At 46.0% G+C, this 25,237-nt stretch overlaps 1 protein-coding gene across 1 annotated transcript in view; it reads right to left on the reverse strand.

Annotated features, from left to right (window-relative positions):
* Nucleotides 1-25,237, reverse strand: part of GLP2R (glucagon like peptide 2 receptor) — a 124,280-nt gene that overhangs the window by 90,585 nt on the left and 8,458 nt on the right. The window contains exons 3-6 of the mRNA XM_077834032.1: nt 13,114-13,218; nt 9,638-9,759; nt 3,621-3,727; nt 3,235-3,391 (exon numbers count right to left, since the gene is read on the reverse strand). Coding sequence (XP_077690158.1) covers nt 3,235-3,391; nt 3,621-3,727; nt 9,638-9,759; nt 13,114-13,218 — 491 coding nt within the window. The remainder of the gene's footprint in view (nt 1-3,234; nt 3,392-3,620; nt 3,728-9,637; nt 9,760-13,113; nt 13,219-25,237) is intronic.

Here is a 25,237-nt window from a genome sequence, read left to right on the forward strand (position 1 = left end):
TTCAAGGCAATCAGCTAGCAGGGGAATGGGCTAGTTATCTTAGGTGCCTGTACAAGAACTCAAGAAGCCTGGGAAAGAAGCAGGAAGAATTGGAAGTCCTGGCACAGTCAAGGAACTATGATGTGATTGGAATAACAGAGACTTGATGAGGTAACTCACAAGACTGGAGCACTGTCATGGATGGGTATAAACTGTTCAGGAAGGACAGGTGGGGGAGAAAAGGTGGAGGAGTTGCACTGTCTGTAAGAGAGCAGTAGAATTGCTCAGAGCTCCAGTATGAAACTGGAGAAAAGCCTGTTGAGAGTCTTTGGGTTAAATTTAGAGGTGAGAGCAACAAGGGTGATGTCATGGTGGGCATCTGCTATAGACCACCAGACCAAGAGGATGAGGTGGACAAGGCTTTTTTCAGACAACTAATAGAAGTTTCCAGATCACAGGTCATGGTTCTCATGGGGCACTTCAATCACCCTGACATCTGCTGGGAGAGCAATACAGCAGTGCACAGAAAATGCAGGAAGTTTTTGGAGAGTGTTGGGGACAACTTCTTGGTGCAAGTGCTGGAGGAACCAACTAGGGGCTGTGCTCCTCTTGACCTGCTGCTCACAAACAGGAAAGAACTGGTACCAGAAGTAGAGGTGGGTGGCAACCTGGGCAGCAGTGACCATGAGATGGTTGAGTTCAGGATCCTGACAAAAGGAAGAAAGGAGAGCAGCAAAATACAGATCCTGGACTTGAGAAAAGCAGACTTTGACTCCCTCAGGGAACTGATGGGCAGGATCCCCTGAAAGGCTAATATTGGGGGGGAAAGGAGTCCAGGAGAGCTGGCTGTATTTTAAAGAAGCCTTATTGAGGGTGCAGGAACAAACCATACCTATGTGCAGAAGAATAGTAAATATGGCAGGCAACCAACTTGGCTTAACAGAGAAGTCTTCAGTGAGCTTAAACACAAAAAGGAACCTTACAAGGAGTGGAAACTTGGACAGATGACTAGGGAGGAGTATAAAAATATTGCTCAAGCATGCAGAGGTATAATCAGGAAGGCCAAAGCACAATTGGAGTTGCAGCTAGCAAGGGATGTGAAGGGTAACATGAAAGGTTTCTGCAGCTATATTAGCAACAAGAAGAAGGTCAGGGAAAATGTAAGACCCATACTGAATGGGGGAGGCAACCTAGTGACAGATGATGTGGAAAAAGCTTAAGTACTCAATGCTTTTTTGGCCTCAGTCTTCACAGACAAGGTCAGCTCTCAGACTACTGCACTGGGCAGCACAGTATGGGGAGGAGGTGAGCAGCCCTCGGTGGTGAAAGAACAGGTTAAGGACTATTTAGAAAAGCTGGACGTGCACAACTCCATGGGGCTAGATGCAATGCATCCAAGGGTGCTGAGGGAGTTGGCTGATGTGATTGCAGAGCTGCTGGCGATTATCTCTGAAAACTCATGGCAATCGGGGGAGGTCCCAGACGACTGGAAAAAGGCAAATATAGTGCCAATCTTTAAAAAGGGAAAGAAGGAGAATCCAGGGAACTACAGACCGATCAGCCTCACCTCAGTCCCCAGGAAAATCATGGAGCACGTCCTCAAGGAATCCATTTTGAACCACTTGGAGGAGAGGAAGGTGATCAGGAACAGTCAACATGGATTCACCAAGGGCAAGTCATGCCTGATCAACCTGATTGCCTTCTATGATGAGATAACTGGCTCTGTGGATATGGGGAAAGCGGTGGATGTCATATACTTTGACTTTAGCAAAGCTTTTGATATTGTCTCCCACAGTATTCTTGCCAGCAAGTTAAAGAAGTATGGATTGTCTGAATGGACTGTGGTGGATAGAAAGCTGTCTAGATCGTCAGGCTCAACAGGTAGTGATCAAAGACTTAATGTCTAGTTGGCAGCCGATATCAAGTGGAGTGCCCCAGGGGTCAGTCCTAGGGCCAGTTTTGTTCAACATCTTCATTAATGATCCGATGATGGGATGGATTGAACCCTCAGCAAGTTTGCAGATGACACTAATCTAGGGGGAGAGGTAGATATGTGGAGGGTAGGGATAGGGTCCAGAGGGACCTAGACAAATTGGATGATTGGGCCAAAAGAAATCTGATGAGGTTTAACAAGAACAAGTGTAGAGTCCTGCACTTAGGAAGGAAGAATCCCATGCACTGGTACAGGCTGGGGACCAACTGGCTAAGCAGCAGTTCTGCAAAAAAGGACCTGTGGATTACAGTGGACGAGAAGCTGGATATGAGTCAACTGTGTGCCCTCGTTGCCAGGAAGGCTAATGGCATATTGGGCTGCATTAGTAGGAGCATTGCCAGCAGATCAAAGGAAGTGATTATTCCCCTCTATTCAGCACTGGTGAGGCCAAATCTGGAATATTGCAACCAGTTTTGGGCCCCCCACTATAGAAAGGATGTGGACAAATTGGAGAGAGTCCAGCCGAGGGCAACAAAAATGGTTAGAGAGCTGGCGCACATGACTTACGAAGAGAGGTTGAGAGAACTAGGCTTATTTAATCTGCAGAAAAGAAGTGAGTGTGTGTGTGTGTGGGGGGGGAATTTGATAGCAGCCCTCAATTACCCGAAGGGGGGTTCCAAAGAGGATGGAGCTAGGCTGTTCTCAGTGGTGGACAGATGACAGAACAAGGAGCAATGATCTCAAGTTGCAGTGGGGAGGTCTAGTTTGGATATTAGGAAAAACTATTTCACTAGGAGGGAGATGAAGCACTGGAATGGTTGCCTAAAGAGGTGGTGGAATCTCCATCCTTCGAAGTTTTTAAGGCCTGGCTTGAGAAAGCCCTGGCTGGGATGATTTAGTTGGGGTTGGTCCTGCTTTGAGTCGGGAGTTGGACTAGATGACCTCCTGAGGCCTCTTCCAACCCTAATCTTCTATGATCACCACAAAAAGAAATACGCACTACTAGAGGTATCCAATTGCTATCAGGTACTCAGCATGGCAGCTGTAGGAAATATCTCTGAAGATTCAGCTGAGAAATGACAACTATGAACACTATTAACCAGCACAGTGTGCTTGCTATTCATTTTTCTTATGATCATATCTAAATCAAATAAATATAAATTCTGAACCAGAATTTTACCCTATTCTCCATGAACACTATTTCCTATTTTCATAATTCACCTCTTAGCATCTAAAACCTGCTTTCCTAAGGGAAACTGTTTTGCAACTTTAACTTTTGCAGCACAAATTATACTATTAACAATGAACTAAAATAGAATTACCTCAGAACTGAAGTAGGAAATCCATCCAGTTTCATTATTTGGTCTTTTTGAATAAGTATTATGGTATATGGTATCTTTTATAAGAACTGCTGTGGCTCGCAGTATAAACGAAGCAAATAAATTTATATGGATGTAGTTTCTAGTGCAGTGAAGTTTTCTGTGGAAGTACAAAAAGAAATGTCCCTTTTTATGAATTCTTGAGAATAAATTTCATTATGAACAATATAATTGTATTCATATTATAGCCATCAAGAATTACATTTGCATAGTAAATGTATATAGTTACATCTTACATGGAATTATAAGCTGTTACTTGAAAAAAGAATCCATAAATTGATAAATTCCAGAATACAAGACATGTTCTAGTAATGTTGGTTGACACTAACCTGAGGAGCAGAAGTATGAGTAGAGCTAATACAAGGGAAGTGAGAGACAAGCAGTATCCAACCGTGTATAGTAGCTGTAGTGTGGAAAGTAACATGTGTTCTTCTTCCTAATCATAAGAATAACAGAGAAAAATAAATAAGTAGCACAAGTGTGGGAGTCAGCCTGGCCCAGCAGATAGGGCACTAGCCTAGGAGTTAAGACGTTAGGGTTCTATTGTTTGTCCCTTGGGCAAGGCACTTACTGCTCCAAACTTCAGTTTCCCCATCTGTAAATGACCCTCCTCCGTAACCCCTGTGAGATCAACAGGTGGGAAGCACTATGGAAAGCCAGGTATAATTAGCAGGTTTTAAAATTTGAAATAATTTAATATTTGGAATAGGCACATTGGGTCTAATTTTGAAAATTGTGTATGCACTGCTGTGAGCCTAATTTCTGCCAACAGCCACCATGATTACGTATGCAAATTGGGCTCTAGGGTATGAAGATAGCCAAATAAATTCATAACTTCTAATGCTGGGAAGAAATTTTTCATCAAAACAGTTTTCTATCAGAAAATGCCATTCTGTTTAAACTAAAATTGTTCATGAAATCACAAGAATTTTAATGACAATTCCTGTGTAAATTTTTAAATGGTAAATTTCATTTGAGAAAATTTTGAAATTTTATTTCCAAACAAAATTTTCTTTTAAAAATGTATTTTCATTTTTACATTATTTTATGCCATGTCAGTAGTAGTAGTGCATAATATGACACGTTACGGCATAATAGTCAAAATATTATTTCCTTTCCTTTTAGTTCTAGTTTAGTTTTAAAATGATTAAGGATAGATGTTGTTTAGGACTAATTGAAACATCTTATTTTCTAGCCCATGATGTCTCCTGTTTGTGTTGTGAGGCAACAGTTTCACGTTTGGAACAAGAAAAGAAGATAAGCACTTAGTGTACTAATTACAGCAGCAAGCTTCTTTCAATATCTTAGAAATATGATTGCAGGGTAACACAAATATAATAAAAGTAATTAAAAATGGGAAAAAATTCATTTTGAATCTAAATTTTGAAATTTTCCAAAAATTTTTTCCAGAATTTCCATTTTGTAGAACAATTCTAAATATTTGTTTTGCTCTGATTCAGAATGAAACACATTTTGAAGTGCTGAAATTTCTGGTGAAACAGAAATTCTGAGTTTCAACCAGCTCTAATTACTCATTTGAAATGACCTAATTCTGCATGAAGCACAATAATCATTTGTGCAAAATGGGTGAACAGTTGAACATGCATTTTTGGGTGGGCAGTTTTGAAAATCAGGTCTATCATGTGCAATCATTTTCAGCACCACTTACATAGGTTTTGTTTCTAAACTCAAGATGAAAATAAGGATGAATAAAAAGGAGAAATTAATGTGTGAGCACGTCGAGTGATATGGAACAGGACATCTGAGCTGGAATGAGTGTGCACCAATTTTTCTTTTATCTTTTCATTTAACATTTTATTTCTTTTGTTCCTGTTTCTGATGCATTTTGTAATTATTGGAGATACTCAATAATTAATTATACCAAACTCCTAAGGTGTCAGTAGTGTTACAGGTCTACTGCAACTCAGAGGCAAGTGGTTCAGTGCTTTGGCAGCCAGGTGTTGTGGGCATTAGCCCTGGTGGATCCCAGTAACCACTCAGATACATGGTAAGTGAAAGGCTATTTTATTAGGGTTGGCAGGAAAGGGGAAATACCTCAGGTACAGAGGCTTAAATGGTTACACTCCAAAGTGAGCAATAGTGGTAAATGTTTGGGTCCCTGGGACAGTCCAACTGAGAGTCAGGATTCTTCAAGCCTAGTGGTTAGGGTGCCTTTTCCAGTCCAGTCTTTATTCAAGTAAATAGAAGTTTGAGGTTTTCCAAGACAGGCTGTTATTGTCTCCGATTGGGGCTACTCTGCACCCAGCCTTGCTGTTCCGCCATAAGTCCCACACAGACCCACACACATCTGTCACATCCAGCAGCAACAGCCTGTTCCACACATGGCTCTGCACATAGTTCCTGGGGGGTTTCTCTTTGCATTCAGCTTCTCTGCAGCTCCTGGCTAGCCATGCGGCCACCACTTCCAAACAGAGCTCATCCACTTAGTTTGAGGACGTCTCCCCTTACCTGGCCACAGGAAGGGGAAGTGGGAGGGAGCTAATGCTGCTTAGCTGATCCAGCACAATGTATTTACTTTTCTAGCTCAAGTAAAGCTTCTCTTCGGGAAACAAACTGAAAAATTCTATAGACAGAGGACAACTCCACAGTACGGACTACTCACTAAACCCCTATATGGATTGCAATGATTTATTGTCCAGCCTGGTAATCATATCTTCTTCTGAACAATGTCACTGTTTCCACTGATGGTTCAAGTGCATTGGCTTGGATGTTATCACCTTCATCATTGTCATATAGCTGTTTCTAACTAACTCGAATTGGTGGCTATACCCTTGAGAGGGCATAGTGGTGGAGTCTGCCATAATATGCTTTCTGGTATTTTTCTATGATGCAGAAGAAAATACATCTGCCACTTTGTGAGAGGAAAATAGGATAGAGATAATGGAACAATAGAGCCAGCAGGGAGCAATGTGGGTGCTGGAGATTCCCAGCATGCTGTCTTTAGAAGTCCATCTCCATGTTGACACACAGCAGCAGCAGTACAAAATCCAGCACCAAGGAACAGAATGAGCTGACAATATGGGCATAGGAGTTTTCCACCTCTGAATTAGAGGAAATAAATGGTTGATTTATCCGCTGTTGGTAGATACTAGCCATGAATCTGACCCAACCAATTGATATCGCACCCAGGTAAAAGCAGGTCCAGCACAAACAGAAGGAGCAGGTACAGATGAACCAAGGTGAACAGGAGCAGAAACAGGGCTCAGGGGACAGATATATCAGAGCAAGTGCATCTTCCTGTGATACAGAGAACCAGTGCAAGCAATGCAGACAGGTACCCATGGGAGATCCAGCAAACACTTGCCAAGAGCAGAGCAAGGGTACAGCATAGAATCATAGAATCACAGAAGATTAGGGTTGGAAGAGATCTCAGGAGGTCATCTAGTCCAACCCCCTGCTCAAAGCCCAATTAAATCATCCCAACCAGGGCTTTTTCAAGCTGGGACGTAATAACCTCTAAGGATGGAGATTCCACCACTTCCCTAGGTAACCCATTCCAGTGCTTCACCTCCCTCCTAGTGAAATAGTTTTTCCTAATATCCAACCTAGACCTCCCGCACTGCAACTTTGAGACCATTGCTCCTTGTTCTGTCCTCTGCCACCACTGAGAACAGCCTAGCTCCTCTTGGAACCCCCCTTCACGTAATTGAAGGCTGCTATCAAATCCCCCCTCACTCTTCTCTTCTGCAGATTAAATAAGCCCAGTTCCCTCAGCCTCTCCTCCTCCTCATTTGCCCCAGCCCCCTGATCATTTTCTTTGCCTTCCACTGGACTCTCTCCAATTTGTCCACATTCTTTCTGTAGTGGGGGGGCCCAAAACTGGACGCAATACTCCAGATGTGGCCTCACCAGTGCTGAATAGAGGGGAATAATCACTTTCCCCGAACTGCTGGCAATGCTCCTACTAATGCAGCCCAATATGCCATTAGCCTTCTTGGCAACAAGGGCACACTGTTGACCATATCCAGCTTCTCATCCACTGTAATCCCCAAGTCCTTTTCTGCAGAACTGCAGTTTAGCCAGTCATCTGCAAACTTGCTGAGGGTTCAATCCATCCCATCATCCAGATCATTAATGAAGATGTTGAATGAAACCGGCCCCAGGACTGACCCCTGGGGCAGGTCTGCTTATATCAGCTGCCAACTAGACATCAAGCCATCGATCACTACCCATTGAGCCCAATGATCTAGCCAGCTTTCTATCCACCTGATAGTCCATTCATCCAATCCATACATCTTTAACTTGCTGGCAAGAATACTGTGGGAGACCATAGTACACACTGTGGCAGCCTTAGCAGGTTCAGGAGTAGCAAGTTGATTTGCTGAGGCCTCGCACAGCTTTTGGGAAGCAAAAATCTACCAAGGCCATACTGGAAAATCTGTGGTGTTGGACTGGTAGGTTTGACACCCTCCTCGCTTACCCACATCTGAGACCTTGGAAAATCAGTGCACAACTGATATCTCTCAGACACTGTCTAGCTTCAGGTATAACTAAAAATGAATCTAGTTCTGTCAGATTAGAGTACCATCTACAATCGGAAATCATGAACCAAGCATGGAAGTGGAAACAGAGGCACAGAAAGATGAAGTGACTTCTTCACCATCACACAGCAAGGCAGCAATTGTGCTGGAATTAGAACCTTGGTTTCTTGACCCTTAGCCCTATCACCTGTTCTCTGAACCACACTGTGCTTAGTATGAGGAGAGAATTCCTCAGTGGAGATTGTGATATTATCTGATTAAAATATGACCATATAGATCATTGTTGCAACCACTGTTGTATATTTGCAACAAATCTTGTACAAAATGTGGTATGTAAGATGTTTATGATAAGGTTATGATTTGCAGGTTATGATTATGCTATCTGTATGTATTTATCATTTTTGTATTTAAAGTTATGAATATTGGCTTTATACGCGGATTTCAAATGTTTGCACCTGGGGTAATGCCCACAAGATCTAGGGATGAACTGGTGCTGAGGGTGGAGGTCAGGTGATAAAATATGAGAAGAGAAGAATAAAAGCAGAGGACTGGGAAGTGAGAATGGGGGAAGAAGGAAAATAGGAAAGGTTTCAGGTCAGGAGAAGCAGAAAAAAACAGACCTGGGTATGTGAGCAGACACGATTAGAGAAAGGAAATAGAGGGAAATAAAATCTACAGACATACTGGACAAAGAGTACCAAGGAAATATAATGGGTTGAAAAGGGAAGTGATCAAAAGCTGTGTCAGATGAAAACAGACCCTGAAAACAGTAAATGAGAAGCCCACCTGCAAAGGACCTAAAGTACGTGAACAGAGAGAATGACTTTGAACATCAGTGAAGGAATAAAGGTGCAAAATGCACAAATGAGGGCCCACTGGTGAAGAAACCCGCTTATGGATAAACCCAGTGAAAAGAGGCACAACCACAGGAATGTCGAATCTAAGAGGCACTTCAAGCCGAAGAGGACCAAAGAACAGGACAGCAAGAGTGGAGCTGGACTTACAGCCAAGCAGAGGAAAAGTTGATTCTTCTCTGAAGTGACACAGTCTATTGTTCAATAATCTTTGTTCTTGATAATGACAATGTATGTGGTATTAACTGCACAGAGTAAAGAAGAGTACCATGTACAAACTTGCAAAGATTAATGTGTTGGTAACATATAGTTTATTATTATTATTATAAGTAGTAAGTACTTTGCAATGTTATATATTATTTATACTCCTGAAATTTTTGGGGGGGTTTCCCTTATAAAGTTCTAAAAATTTAAAATTATCCCTTTTGTCTTGGTTTTCCCCTGCCTCTCCTCACAGTTAGCATAGCCTAACCCTAACCGGGTGTTTGCAAGGGTCTTATCAAAAGTCCAGTGCCAACAAGGACTGGGTTTGTTTGTGATTTTGCCTCCATTTTTTCTTTGCATGCAGCTGCCCACTAATGACTGTGAGGTTCAGGGATGAAGAGAATGAATTGAAGTGGGAAATTTGTTCCATGTTCACTCCAATTAGTTCCACAGCAATTTTGCCCAATACAGTATGTTTCCTTTTAGCATGTGGGATTCTCTGAGTCTGAGTAATTTACTCTATGAGTTTCATTTTTTCTCATTATATTAGAATTCAGTAAATGTGGTGATCCCAAAACTGACCTAGGGATAATTTGCTGAAGCCAAAGCACTCAGGATTTTTCCAGCCCTAATCCCTGCTCAAAATACAAGGAAAGGTTTCCATATCATAACCTAAATAAGTCTGGCTCTCTTCTGCAGCTATTCAATGGAAACATCTGATCAATTATTCAAGAAGGGATTAAGAAGATTAAAGTATTAAAGCATAAAAGAAAACATCATGCTTACTTGTGGAGTGAAGTGATTCTTCTCAGAGCACTCTGAATTATCGCGCCAAATATCTGTTGAATTCTCTTCTGTTTGCCAGATTCCCTGGTCCAAGCAGACTCTGTATACATTTCCTGCACTTCCTGAAAGTAAACAGAGCTTCAGTCTGAAAGGTCAAGACATATATTTAATTTTTCATGTGCTTTACAAATTTCACCCTTTCAGCAAAGCTAGGGAAACCCCATTAGAGAAATCTTTGCTTTGGACTTTGATGATTCTTTGTAATGTCTATGTGGGAGAAAATCATAGAAACTTAGTTTATGAATATATTCTCAAAAGAAATTCCCATAATTTCCCCAGTAGTTTCAAAAAGCAAATATAGTGAGTACATCAAAAAGATAAAATTACATTTCAGATAATTCTTTCTTCATCCTTTAGATTCTTAATCTGAACACTTCCTTTTACATACAGACAATACATTTCATACCACCACCAGAACTCTGGGCAAAGAAGATGATTTAGTAATTAAATAACCATCCTGTCATGCTCTGGCACATCAGCTTACGGTGCCCTATCACAGAATGTAGGGGCTAGATCCTCAGCTGGTGTGAAATGGTGTAGCTCCATTGGCACAGGGGAGTATGGGGAGCAGAAGGCCCGGCTGAGGAAGGTGCAAGGGGATGTGATGTAGCAGAGAAGGAGAATCTGATAGGAAAGGGAGGGAAAAACGTGGGGAAGTTAATTTAGGGGACAGGTAGGGGCAAAAAACTGTTTGGGAGCATGGCTAGGGAATGGGAGTGGGACATCTGCCTAGTCTGTGTAGCAAGTGGGGGTGACAAGGGGCTATGGAGTGGCTGCTACACACACCACAGGAATAAGGAAGGGTTTGTGGAGTCCCTTCGAGCTGTGAATAGAAGCTGCAGCTTTGTGTGTGTGCTGAAGGTTGAATTTTGATTGTGAGCTGATCCCATACAAACCAGGGGCAGGCAGCTTCCCCCAAAGAGGAAAGAAATCAGAAGGCAGTCAAAAATGTGATTTTTCAAAAATCTCATGATTTTAGGCATCTGACTTGTGATCTTGGGGTTGGCAGTGGTGGGGAGCTATGCAAGATCCAGATACACCTGCAGAGGAGCTTGTGCCATTTGAAAATATACCCATGCTAGGAGGCCCCTCCATCCCCAGGGGAAAGACTGAGGCTGGGCCATATTGGAAAACAGATGTTCCCTGAACATGATGGCCAGTGCAGCAATGAAAGAAGCAGGGTGAGAATGGAGCAGCCCTCTAAGCATCCTCTTAAAAGGCCAAGAACCACCTAAAAGCAGAGGTATCCGACTTTGTCAGCTTGGGGGCCAAGTGTTATTAATCATACAATTTATGGGCCCACAGTCACTGCTGTGGAGTGGATCTCTGCCTAGTTCTTCTGTTTCCTTACAGATGGCTAAGAAGCACAAAAGAACCAGAAACTTCCCACAAGTCTGCTTTTGGGTATCCCCTGGCCTAGCTGAATCTACAGTGGGCATGGAGTTGGCAAAGTTCACTCTTGTACCTCATTCCTGGAGCAGCTCCTGGAGCAGAGGCAGGGGCAAGGGCAAGGACAGGTGAAGGAGTGGGGAGGGGTATGTCGGATGCTGGAAGAATGAGTAGTTGGATTGTGCTGTGCCCCAGCTATTCCAAGCCACGATGGGTACATTTACACGGAAATTAAAAACCCACAGCTGGTCCATGACACTGACTTGGGCTCCTGGGGCTCATACTAAGGGGCTGTTTAATTGTAGTGTAGACGTTCAGGCTCAGGATGAAGCCCAGTCTCTAGGACCGTGTGAGGTGGGAGAGTCCCAGGGCTCCGGGTACAGCCCAAGCCAGAACATCTACACTACAATTAAACTGTCCCTTAGCCCAAGCCCTGCGAGCCCAAGTCAGTTAGCAAGGACCAATTGTGGGTGTCTAATTGCAGCATAGACCTACTCTGTGATCCTTTGCCAATGGAAGCAAATTAGAACCAGCCCCAGGCTGCTCTTGCCAGGTCAGGCGGGCAGGGAACTTTAACTGTCTGTTATGTCCCAGCTTCTCCTTTTCGCCAACCTTTTGAGCTGCCCAGGAGTGTGTGGGGAAGGGGAGTAGTCTTTGCTAGGGGCCCTTAGGCTCAGGCAGAGCAAGTTGAGCTCCTGCCCTGCTCCTCCTTGGAAGCAGGAAATGGAACCATTAGAGCTACTCTCCTCTCACCCCTGCAATGCAGTAAATAGTCAGCGGGGCAGTTGCTGAGCAGTAGGGAGGACCAGCTGTGGCTTAGAATGTTCCTAGTGCTGCAGGAGAGGTGGTGGGAGGCAGCTTGGAGGTGGTGCTCAATATCCCCACCTTGTATTGTTGGGGCTGGTTCAAACAGGTCAGTTTAAAAGTTGCAAGGCACCTTTTTCAATTCTTGTCAAATAAAATGTTCTTGTCATAAGGCATGGCTGCCCCATAGTGCCCAATGGTGGCTGAGCATGGCACTGCAGGTGCTCCCTGCCTCAGTTTCCCATCACTATGGTTTTCTGACACTCCCAAGGATTCATGTGCCTCAGCCCTTCAGCTGGGTCACTGTGAGAGTTTAATCACCTTCTGGAGGTAAAAAAAAAAAGTCCAAGCAAAACATTCTTTTACTCTCCTTGGGCCCTCTTTAGCTCACTCTCTGGTGCCAGTTCCCACACCCTTTAGGGTTATCTTTAAGTTACTCTGGCATAGAGCCCTGACTTCCAGGCTCTTTCCCCAGAGTCCTTCTCAAAGTCTCAACCCCCATCTGGGCTACAGCACTAACACCTAGGCTGATTCCCTGCAGTCCCTACAGCCTCTACTCCAAGGTCTTCCATGAAAGCCCAACTTGCTCCTGTTCCTCACTGATGCTGAGTTCCCTCAGTCCTTTTATGAGACACAGGTGTTTCAGGCAGTCACCTGATGACCACAACTAGTCCTATCCCTTAAGCGGGGAGGCAGGCAATTATGGCACAGGCAGGGCTGACCAGCCCTCAGCCTCCAGGCCCTCATGAGGCTGGCAATCCAGTAACACTTCTTCTCACCACAGCTGCCCTTGAGGGCCACAGTTTAGAGCCATAGATTGAACACCCTGGCCTTCAGTTACCCCCACAGGATTCCCTGAGGGCCAAGGAAACTGCTGGGGGAAGGTTCAGCATCATGACAGCATTTAGGGGGAAAGGAGTTAGGAGGGTTCTTAAAGTGTTTCTTAAAAGTCAATACCCCAAAGTGACTTTTTGGCCTTAAAGTGACTGAAACGTATCAAAGAGGGGTGGGGAAGGGTGCAGGCAAGGTCACTGCTCATCCTCACAGGGCTTGAAGCACGTTGCAGTGGGATGACTTTGGTGGCTAGCCAGGAAGGAGGTGATGTAGAATAGCCCCAAGCAACCCCCCAGGCAATTCCAGGACAGTAGAGCCTGAGCTGACAACTCCCTCCTGCAATGAAGATTCCTGATATGAATCTTGTAAAAAAAGAGAAATCACATTACCATTTTCCATCCAGGGTAAATATGAAGGACAAGGAACAGACACATTTCCTGGAAGTGAATAAGGCCAGCAAACAAATTGATCAAATGTCCCATTGCAATATATTCCTGTAGAGAGAGAAAGAACTAATGTTTAGTTTTGAATAAAGATTATTCAGGCAGCTGGTAACCATGGAGACTGTGGTACGTGCCTGACTCCAGGCAGCCTGTAAGCACAGGGATCCATTATATATAGAATGGAGGCCATGGTTATAGCATGGGGGTTGTATCCTGAAAAGCAGTGACTCTGAGAAAGTCTTATGGGTCATAGTGGACAAACAATTCAACAAGAGCTCCCAGTGTGATACTGTGGCAGAGGGCTAATGCAATGCTTGGATGTATAAACAGCCAGGGAGTAGTGAGTAGGAGTAGTAGGGAGTTGTTTTTATCTTTGTACATGGCTTTGATGAGACCAGTGCTGCTATATTGCACTCAGTTCTGGTGTCCACATTTTTAAAAGGATGTTGAAAAATTAGAGAGGAAGGAGATTTCCACAGAAATAATTCAAGAATTGGAAAAAATGTTATAGTGAGACTTAAGGAGCTTGGCGTGTTTAGCTTGTAAAAAAATCAAGAGGGAACTTGATCCTGGTGTGTAAGTACCCTCACAGGAAGAAAAATTCCTGGTTAATAAATAGCTCTTCGATCTAGTGGAGGAAGGCAGAACGAGAATCAGTGGCTGGGAGTTAAAGCCAGATAAACTGAAATTAGAAACAAGGCACAACATTATGTCAACAGTGAGGATTATTAACCACTGGAAGAAACTACAAGTGATATGGTAGATTCTTAATCTGTTGGTGTGTTTAGATCATAGAATCGTAGAACCATAAGGTTAGACGCATGGATGGAGCGTGAAGCTTCCCCTTGGGCAGGCTAGCCCCCTGCTCACTGCTCTCAACCCCTGCACCCATGACCTCAGCCAGGGCAAGAGGGGGCTGAGAGCTTGGTGGGGGACACGGAGAGGGGCTGAGAGTTCAGGCCCGGCTGGGGTCGAGCTCTCAGCCCTGGCTGGGACTGAGGCACAGCTCTTGGCCCTGGCCGGAGCTCCGAGGCTGGAGCCCCTCCCACATTTGGCCCCTTCCATCTGCGGCCCCACCCATGGCCCCACCTCATTCTGCCCCTTCCCTTGCGGCCCTGCCCCCATTCCACCCATACCCCCGGTCCTGTTGCACCCCTTCCTCCCATGGCTCTGCCCCCCTTCTTCCCCCTCTCTGCCCCTTCCCCTGAGGCCCCGCACCTCACTCACTCCTTTATGCCTCCCACATCGCCATGCTGCAGCCCAGAGACTGGAAAAGCTCTGTGGCTACAGCAGGGAGCGAGAGCTCCTCCAGCCCCTGACCATGGCAGGCAGGTGGACAGGAAGATTTTTCCAGGGGTCCCAAATCAGCCAGGGCCTCTGGATACGGGCCCCATGGGCCCATGTGGTAATCCACCACTTGCCCCTCCCCCCCCATCAGTGCGAAGTTTGGGGAGGCTTAGCCTCCCCCAGCCTCCATTATGCGCTGACCATGATTAGAAGGGACTACCAGGGTCATCTATTCTAACCCCCTGCCAAGATGCAGGATTTCTTGTATCGAAGCCATCCAAAGCACAGGGCTCTCCAGCCTCCTTTTGAAAACCTCCCGTGAAGGTGCTTCCACGACCTCCCTAGGCGTCTGTTCCATTGTCCTGATCAAAACTGGATGCCTTTTAGGAAGATCTGCTTTAGCCAAACACAAGCTATTGGGCTCAATATTATGAAATTCCCTGACCTCTGCTCAACAGAAGGTCAGACTAAATCAGTGGTTTTCAGACTGTGGGTCGTGACCCAGCACTGCGTCATGGAATGTAAGGCAGTGGGTCACGGCGGCGGTGGCCAGCACCACCGACCGGGCCATTAAAAGTCCCATCAGTGGTGCTGCCCGGCTAAGGCAGGCTAGTCCCTACCTGTTCTGACACCACGCTGCGCCCTGGAAGAGCCAGCAGCAGGTCTGGCTCCTAGGTAGAGGGGCCACGGGGCTCCGTGAGCTGCCCCTGCCCTGAGCACCAGCCAATGGGAGCTGAGGGGAGGGGGAAGTGCCTCTGGGCAAGAGCCACACAGAGCTGCTGGCGTGCCTCTTCCTAGGAGCCGAACCTGCTGCTGGGCGCAGCGCGGTCCACGGTGCCATGACACGCAGGAAGCCTGCCTAAGCACCCACACTGCACCACTGACTGGGAGTCACCGGAGGCAAGCCCGCACCCCAACCTCGCACCCCAATCCCCTGCCCCAGTCCTGAGCCGCTTGGCAAACCTGGAGTCTCTTCCTGTACCCCAAACTCCTCATACCTGGCCCCACCCCAGAGCCTGCACCCCCAGTCCAGAGCCCTGACCCTCTCCTGCACCCCAACCCTCTGCCCCAGCCCTGAGCCCCTCCCCCACCCCAAACCCCTCATCCCCAACTCATGGGCATCAACAATTTTCTTCAACTGGGTCACCAGAAGAAAAGTTTAAAAAGCACTGGACTAAATGATCCAATGCTCTCTCCTGGCCTTAAAATCTATTAATCTACCTTTGGAAACCTGGTAACTATAAGTACCGTTACATGTCTCTGAGCACTGTGTAACCATGGAGATCTTTTATATCTATTACTGGTCATGTGGTATCTATGGAGCCGAGCATTTTTGTCTGGACAACTGGCAGCAATTACTGTGCACCTAGTAATCATGGACCTGTTCTCTCTGTCTGTGACCATCCAATAAGCACACCACTGCTATGTCTGTTGGGTAACTGGTACTGGATGGGTCTTGTTACATATCTCTTTGGTATGATGGGTGCAGCTGGAGATTCCATCCAATGCTTGGTAGGAAAAGTGTGGCCGGAAACACTGAACCACCAAAAGTCTCCTGCTGCAGGAAAAGTGGTGTCTGGACATCTGCGCTCGGGTATACATAGGGGCTAAAGTTCATAAAATGATTTTCAAGGGGTAGTTGTCAAATTATAATGGGGTTCTGGCAGCCATTGGGTCCATAGCCCTTAAAGGGGGACGGGACCATCCTAACAGAGTTTACTGATCATAGCACTTTACAAACACAAATTAAATAACTGTGACAATTTTTGGCCCAGTGAGGTAGGCATTATTATCCCCTGGGGAAACTGACTGTGATAGGCACTAGCCTTCCTTGGGAATGGTGCCCACAGTTCTTCCCTGATGTCTCTAGCATGCATGGGGAATATGAATGATGCGTCATTTCTGGACAGAGATCTGCTCCCCTCTGCCAGTCAGCTCTATGGGCCAATAGAGAGGGTGTGCAAGATCTTGGGCACATATGAAAGGCCCAGGATAATATAGCCCCAAAAGGGCAAGTGACTTGCTGTGATGGGGTGTCCACCCCACACAGGACTGAAAGGGGTTAAGGTGGCCAGACAGGTCTATTAACTCCAAAGGAGGAGGAGCCAGGGAGCAGGGAACTAGTTGATTGCAAGCAGGCTCAGTTGTGCAGGAACAGGTGGGTCCTGTATAAAGCCAGATAGCTGGCAACAGACAGAGGATGCTGGGAAAGGGCAGTCACTCCCTGGGAAGAGGGAGTTGGTTTAGAGCTGGTATTCTCAGAGAAGGGGGGGACCAGGAAGAGTAGGAGGCAGTCCAGAGAAGGAGCAGTGAGAGCTGAGAGGGTAGAGCCCAGAACTGCTGAGCTGAGGGTCCCTGAACTGGAACCTAGAGTAGGGGGAGGGCCCAGGTCACCTTACTGGCCACTGGAGAAATGGCACAAGCAGGGCAGCACTGGAGAAGTCTGCCTGGGACCATTTGCATGCCATAGAAGGACCTTGGGTCACCCTGGAAGGGGGAAACACAGATGGTAACCCGGCTGGAGGGCCGAGTTATGAAGAGGATGCTGTGGTTCCTGGAGTGAGGTGGGTCCATGGGGTGAGATGAAGACAGGAGAGGCACCACTTGAAGAGCTCCTGACAAGGAGCTTCATGTACAGATGGTACTGTTATCCACATTACAGATTGCTCTAGGATTGCCCCCAGATACAGAGAGGCTGGCTTCTCAGGGCAGTCCCACCTCATGAAATAAAAAAGTGATAAGTTTTCAAGTTCAATGATTGGTTTGCTTTGGTTTCCATTTTTTAAGGCCATCTCTACAATGGAAAGTGGTGAAGATTCACATTTTTTTCTTAATGAAAATTGTTTAGTTCCCCAACTTGGAGGTATCAAGGACTATGGGTTTCTGGTTCCCAAAGGCTGGCTGTGCTGTGATCTAGCCTAGTTCTGCCTCATTAAAGTTCCAGGGACATAATCCACCAAGACATTTTAGAAGTCACGTTGTTAATGTGTTTCTCTGTGAACTACTTCAGTGATACGTTACTGCGTAGGGGATCTCTGTGTTCCAGGAAAAAATACAGATCTATCTATCTATAGCTACCTCTGCTCCCATCTCACAAAGATCTACTAACATTAGCGCTCATTGAGCTAGCAAACTAACAATAGCAGTATAGCCATGGTAGCATGGGCAGTGGTGGCATGGGCTAACAGCCACGTTCATACCCATGGGGTTCAGGAGGGTTTGCACTCGGGGTGGCTAGCCCAGGCTGCTGCTGGCTGTGCTACCGTTGCTACACTACTATTTTTAATATGCTAGCTCAATGTGACCTTGCACAAGTATATCCATGTGAGCGGGGAATCCCACCCCTAGCCTGTAGGGTAGATGTACCCTCTCCATATGCATCAAAATCCAAACACTATGTTTCAAAGTCCAACTAAGTTTAGTAGATGACAATGTCCCATTGTTTACAAAGCATAATCACTTAGGGCATGTCTACGCTGGGGAGTTTAATTTAAAGCTTTTTGATGTGCATCAGATAATTTGCATTATGTAAGTCATATCAATAGCATGTACACAGAATGCCTGTTCTATTTTCAGTTCACATACAGTGAACAGATGGTAGAAGATTGCTGCAAATTGAGGGTGTAGCATTCTTGGGGGTATCCCAGGGTCCTTTGCTTTACCACTGAGCAGCATGCATGTGGGGATTGTTTTTGCTGTGAACTGTGGGAAGACAGGCTCCTGCTCCCTGCTTTTGTGGTAGCAAGAGCAAATATACAGAGCTTCCTCAGGCTATATTACAGCACTCAAAGCTGGATGAATTCAGCATTGGATTTTGCCCATTGCACCAACAAGCTGATGATGCAGGAGCAGAAGACTATTCTATGGTAGCAGCAACTCTGGCAGCAGGAGTACAATCTGCAGTGATGGCAGCAGGTTGACGCAGAATAACGGGAAAATCTGAGCTGTTGGAATGAGGAGACCAGGTCCTGGATCACCTACACAGGGGTCAGCACTATTTCTGGGCCGAAGAAACCACCGTGGATTGGTGGGAGAGGCTCATTCTGTAGACCTGGGATGACAAGCTCTTCAGTGACAAGAGAACTTCAGGACAGGGAGGGCTATCTTTTTTTTATATCTGTGCAGAATTGGCACTGGAACTGCAGCGGCAGTGTACCAATGTGTGGTGCCCCATATCCATGGAGAAACAGGGTTGCTGTTGCCATATGGAGGCTAGTCACCCCCAGAATGTTACTGGTATGTGGCCAACCAATTTGGTGTGGGGAGATTAACTGCTGGAGCCATTCTCATGCGGGTCTGCTATGCCACTGATAAGGTGCTTTCTAACCAGTTCATGCAGATGGGTAATGCTCAGGAGATTATTGATGGGTTTGCATACATTGGATACCCAACCTGTTTTGGGGGTAATTAATGAACCCATGTGCCTAACACTTGCCTGCCCTCACCGCGTTGAGCACAGGATTTGTAAACAGAAAGAGATATTTGTCCATAGCGCTCCAAGGACCGGTGGACCACCATGGCAGGTTTACAGACATAAATGCAGCAGCATTTGGTATGGTCCACAATGCTAGAACCTTTCAGAACTCACTACTGTTCACATAAAATGGAGAAAGACTGTTTACCGCCTGAAGCATTGGGGCATTATTGGCGTGGAAGTTGGTCTGGTTATTCTGGGAGATCCAATGTATGGCCTGGTGCCCTAGCTAATGAAGCTATACACGAGCTGCTGGGACAGAAGCAACATTTTAATTATTGCTTTATAGTTGCACAATGAAAGGCCGATGGCACTATTTGTGGAATAGGTTGGAAGCTGCAGAAAAAAATGTTCCAGTATTAGAGGTGGATGTTGTGTTTTGCCCAATATTTGTGAAAGCAAGGGGGAAAGCCGGGCCGATGGGTGGGAGTCTGAGGTGTGGGGACTTGCTTGGGGGTTCAAACAGCCAGCAAGGAGCACAAACAGCCATGGGAATGCTGTCACGGAGGCCTACTGTTTGCATTTTGAGTGCTTACCATACCAGAAAAAGTAAGCCTCTGTGTGGGGTGCATTGGGATGGAGACATTGTGAGCACTGAGGGATTGCATGTGGGTGGTTGAAATTTACTGTTCCCTACGTGCTCTTGTAAAACCCTATGAATTATTTTTTGCTGTATTTAAAGGATTCTCTGTGCTAACTGCAATGATGACCCATAATGGATGTATTGTAAATGGTTTTAATATGAAACAATAAAAAATACAAAAATGTTAATCAAAGCAATGGAAAAATAATGTCTGTTTGGAAATACATTTAGAAAACCAGTCTTTTAAAAAGAAAAGGGGTACATGTCTATACACAAACCTTTAATTACTGCAACAGTGCACATAAAACTTAGAATGCAGCAATAAGAACATTCCAAGTGCAACAGAATGAGGAGGGGGGGAGCAGTTACAGGTGAGTATAGGCCTTGCCTCTGACTCTTCTTATCTGCACGGGTTCTGGGGCTGCGTGCCTCAGCTCAAAATTCTCAGGGGCTCTGAGGGGCTCAAAAGAGCTGGACTCCCAAGCAGAGGCACTGACTTCCCGAGGTCCCAGGGGTGCTCGACCCCCACTCCACCCCAGGCTCTGCCCTCACTTCACCCCCTCCACCAAGCTCCCACCCCACCTCGCCTCTTCCTGTCCCTACCCCACCTCCTCCCTGCCTCTTCCTGCTCCCACTCCTCCCCCTCCTCCCCAGCGCCTCCTGCACACCACTGAACAGCTGAGGGGAGAGGGGAAGGAGCTGATCCGCGGGGCTGCCGGTGGGTGCTGAGCACCCACTATCGGCGCCTATGCCAGGTGCAAATGTTCTCAGTGCCCAGAGATAGGACGTGAGAGGTGAATGGGACCTGCAGGGAGCACTGATTTTGAGATGCAGAGATTAGGAGATGCTGCTGGTGCCAGTAGTCATCATTGTCCACAGGCTGAAGAACATGTCTGGATCCCAAATTACGGGACTGCAGGGCTTTCTGGCCTAGAAGTACCAAGATTCACAGGAGGGCATTCTGGTTCAGGATAGTATCCACAAGTTGCCTCTATATCTCCATCCTTTTCCATGCTCTCCTTCACCTTGGTAATGCTATCCTGGCCACAGCCACACTTTCCCTTGGCCATTGACATGATCTCCTGGGAAAGCATCATCTCCCTCCCTCTGGATCCTCATGTGCAGGCTTCACCTCTCAGACAGCCTGGTTCGACTCTGTGACTCAGCCATGTAAACATCTCATCCCAACTCTTCCTTTTTCTTCCCCTCAGGTTGGCTATCCTGTCAGCAATTCAGAGAGGCCCTGTCCTTGACTGTTCTGCTGTTGCAGGGTGCTGTGGCTGTGGGAGCAAACAAAACATCAAAAACATCATTTATTGTTCATAATCAGACAAGGCATGATAGCTTTTTTCAGTCTATATGTGTGACCGTTCCTCCCTGAGACTCTTCCCATTCTTGTGGGAACCTCAGAGATGGTAGGTAGGTATGGACTGTGGTGGGTGCCTTTGGATTTCAGTCTACTGTATCTGCTTTCATGCTCTTAGGGTGGGGGGTTGGTTGGAGCTATTTCCTGACGTTCAATGAGATTACACTGAGGTGGGGGACTAGTCTTATTCAAAAAAGACAAAGGATAGACTGATGAGATATGCTGTGAAGTTGTTCCCCATGATGGTCCCCCCAGAAGCATGGCTGTAGTGGAAGGGACTTGCAAGCACTATGAGAGGACATGGGCATGGGGTTATTCCCTATAATTTGCAAAACAAACAAACAAAAACCAAGTAATTTCTCAGTCTTAGTTTCTGCTATATCTCCCCTGGAGAAAGTGAAGAGAAAAACAGATAGGGCCCTGCAATGATGGTCAGCTACATGCATGTTACAAGGCATTTGCACTTCAGTGGGGAGCAAGTATTGTTTGTGCCTTGCCTGGGCCTGCAATGTGCATTTATACCTCATGTAAATTACAAAAACTAACCAGATTTCTTTTCCTATAAGCACTATCTCAATAAATTATTGATTGTTGTACAAATACATGCTTTGGCTATTTGAATCTGGTGTGAGAGGAGGAATGGGGTACAGACTGTGACTGCCCCATGCGGGCAGATGCCATTTTGAAGCAGTACAAGGTGAAGGGTGAGTGAAAGACGGGCTCCTAGCTTACATCCACCAATAAGTAATACATTGTAAAGATAGGTACTTACATGCTGACATTCCCTCCAGAGGATCTGACTCTTTGGTCTCTGCTTGGTTTAGGGCTGGGAATCCAGGTCAGCTGTTGTAGGGTGGAAATGAGGGTGTTTTGTAGCAGGACTGGGGCTGGCTTTCCAGCTGGCTGTCCTGACCCACAAAGAGATCCTAGCTGTCAGGGGGCAGCTCCTATCCAGCATCCTTCTGCTCATCCTCCCATGAGTCGAGATGGTCATGCTTGGTAGGGGGAGGTACAGGCAGAAGGTTCAGAGTAATGCCTGGGACAGGTTGTACTGTAATTGTGTAGAACGCTATCCAGTTCTTCAAAAATGGGCAGGTCACATGTCCCCTGCCAGATTGTCTCCTTTCATCCCTCATTTCAGTATGCTTTCTCCTGAGATGATTGTTGTTTATTTGGCATTGGCTGGTGTCCTGGTTGCGACCCTTTGTGGACATCTGCTTTACAATGTCCATAAAAAGGTCCTATTCCTGTGCTTTCCCACAAGAGGTTCCTGAGCCAATGCATCTCCCCAGATGGCAGTGAGATATAGTGCCTCAGCACAGCTCCAAGGAGCTGTGCGAGGCACGTTATGGGGCTTCTGGAGTGTTATTGTGGTTGCATCACCAGAATAATGATACACTGGGATTGAGGAGCAAACAGGCAATATCTGGCTCTGTGCCAATTTTTAAAGGGAGACGCGTTATCCAGAAAACAGGACCCCCGTGGAGGGAGGGCACGCAATGGACAGGTCAGTAACAGTCAAACTGCAAAGCACTGTGGGATAGCCATTGAAAGCATGAAAAAAGTGGTGCACAGCAATCACATGCACACAAACAAAAAACCAAACTATTTCAATTTGAAGCAAACCTAGTCCACTTTGCAAGAGGACTCCAGCATTCCAGACAAATGCAGAGTTAGTGTGCGGTGATAAGTTGCATTGTATGTATGCAATGTAAGCAGAGTCTGAATGAGCTCAAGTCATAAGTCACTTTGTTACTGGGGCAGGGGTACTAAAGGGTTGTTATCCTCGTTGTGTGAATCAAGGGCAGCAGAACTGTGCTAGGCATACTCTGATCGAGGGACTCATGCTCAACTAAATTGCACTTGCTAAGCAGGTGATGTGTGTGCCAAAACCCAGTGGAGTCACGAGAGGGTGGGGACAGGTACTTGTACCTGGTGGTGTGGGCCCTGCCAAAGGCTCCGAACCACTATTTAACCCTGCATCTCTCCACAGTGTAATAACAGAGCTGATTAAGATTCAACTGAGAGTCTTGTTACACACCACAGAGCTGAAATCACTGATAACCAGGTCTAAGCATTCAGCCTGCTTTGGGATGGTGTCTCTGATGCACAAGACTGCCCAGTCCACACTGGTAGTGAGGCTCCACCACTAACAGCTGAAATCACTGAGAACTGTGTTAAGTGGTGGGATCTCGAGACATCCCAAAGGGTGCAGAGCGAAGCGGCTGGCAGAACGGACTGGCAAGTGGCTGGCAGGCAGAACGGAGCAGTGAGCAGGGTGGCCAGTGGAACAACTGGTGGAGTGGTGAGTGGATGGCAGGGCGGAGTGGCAAGCGGCTGACAGGGTGGCTGATGCCAAAGCAAGCTCCTGGACAGCAGAACAAGCAAGGTGCCCCCATTCCTCACTAGGGTGGGAAGTGAGCTCACCTCTGAACTTTGGGTCTTCACTGATCAAGGACAACAGTCGTAAGTGGGTTGTGGCGGACAGAAGAAAGGAAGGGTGCATTAAAGGAACTTTTGGTTGCTGGACTTAAGAACCTGAGCCAAAAGAACCCTGCCCAACATACTCTCGGGTGGGTCTTTTGCTCATGGTTTTATGTTTATGAATCCGGCTTGCGACGTTTTCCCAAAGTAACGCCGGGTTACTTCTCTTCTCTTATTATCTCTCCTGTGTGCTTGTGAGAGGGGAAGTATTGCCTCTTGGAGATGACCAGCGGATGGTATGTAATTGTCCCAGGTTACTGGGTGGGGGCCGTTTTTGTGTTGTATTGTTGAAAAGGAACCCCTAGATATTGAACCCAGCTGTTGCTGCTGTCAACTCCAACTGACAGAAGGGTTACATATGCAAATTGTTTTCAAACTAGATTAATTTCATTTCATCCAGTTTGAAACCCCGTGTGTAGACAATCTCTTAAAACAAAGCAAGATAATTGAACCAGGTATGTCATAAATCTTACACAGCTACATAAACATAAACATACTGGGTGAAATCCTGGCCCCGCTGAAGTAAATAGAAGTTTTGTCATTCACTTCAGTGGGCCAGGGTTCCATCAGTTAATCCTTTCAAGTACAAATAAATGCATGTTTCATTATGACACCTCCATTTTAATTCTCAACAAAAACAACACATATCAAAAAATCCATGATATCTTGAAGTGTCCAAACATTTTCTTAAGTGTTACTGTTGAGGGAAATACGTCACATAAATGTGTACTTTCAATAGTTCTTTTCCCCCAGTAAACTGCCTATAAACACTTTTTAGTTTCACCGGGAAAACATATAACATTGACTATCTATATATATGTTTGTGCGTCTGTTTGGAAGCTGATCACTATGTGTTTTTGTATATATATTTAATGTTTTTGTTTATGTTTTGAAATTATTGATGGAAATAGTTACTTTGAGTGAGAGCTAAGGTTGTGTTACAACGAACTGTGCACTCCTTTATATTGCATAAGAATCAATGTGTTTGTCTTATGTGGACACTGTAAGATTAATACTTAGTTTTAGGGTGATCAGACATCCTGCTTTGGCCAGGACAGTCCCTTTTTTAAGCCCTGTCCCGGCTGTCCTGACTTTTTTCAAGTTGATCAGGTGGCAAGAGCAAATGGGACAAATGCCCACTTTTGTCAAGAAGTGGGGTGCAGAGGAACATATGTGGGGGGGGCAAGTGGTGATGCCAGCTATGCATGGGGGGGAGGGGCAGGCAGGGCTCAAGCGAGCAGCGACACCAACCCCACATGCTGGTGGGGGAAGAGGAGTGCTCGGGCCAGGGGCTCAGGCCAGCCCCACATGTCGGGGGGCCCTCAGGCGAATGACTCAGGCCAGCCCCATGTGCAGGGGCGGTCAGGGGAGGGCACAGGTTAGCCCCACACAATGTCCCATTTTCCCTTTGGGAAATATGGTCACCCTCCTTAGTTTATTATTAATAGTCGTCGTAGCAGTAGCGTGCAGAGACCCCACTGTGCTAGGACTCTGTACAAAGAGACATTCCCAGCTCTAGAAAGCTGAATCTGTACACACTGTAATCAGTGGAAAATCTCCTGCTGACTTAAGTGGGATCAGGCTCAGGACTTGCATAGACAAGAAACAGAAGGATGGAGATGAAGGGATACAACACAGAGTGATCATTGACGGGTGGCAAACCTCGTTAGTTCAGTGGGTTCTAACTGCTTTGCTTAATTAGGGTCATTTATAAATCCCAACATCTGGAAATTCATCTCGCTCCAAAGTTATCCAGCATTTGTCTGGGGTTGTGAACAATTTGCTGAGTTTCAAGCTGATTTCACTTCTTTTTTTTGGCTAAGCAACACTAAGGTCTTAAACATAACTCGATGGCATTCCTCTGTTTGTCTATTTA

This window comes from Eretmochelys imbricata, chromosome 14 (assembly GCF_965152235.1).
Source record: "Eretmochelys imbricata isolate rEreImb1 chromosome 14, rEreImb1.hap1, whole genome shotgun sequence".
Classification (NCBI taxonomy): Eukaryota; Metazoa; Chordata; order Testudines; family Cheloniidae; genus Eretmochelys; species Eretmochelys imbricata.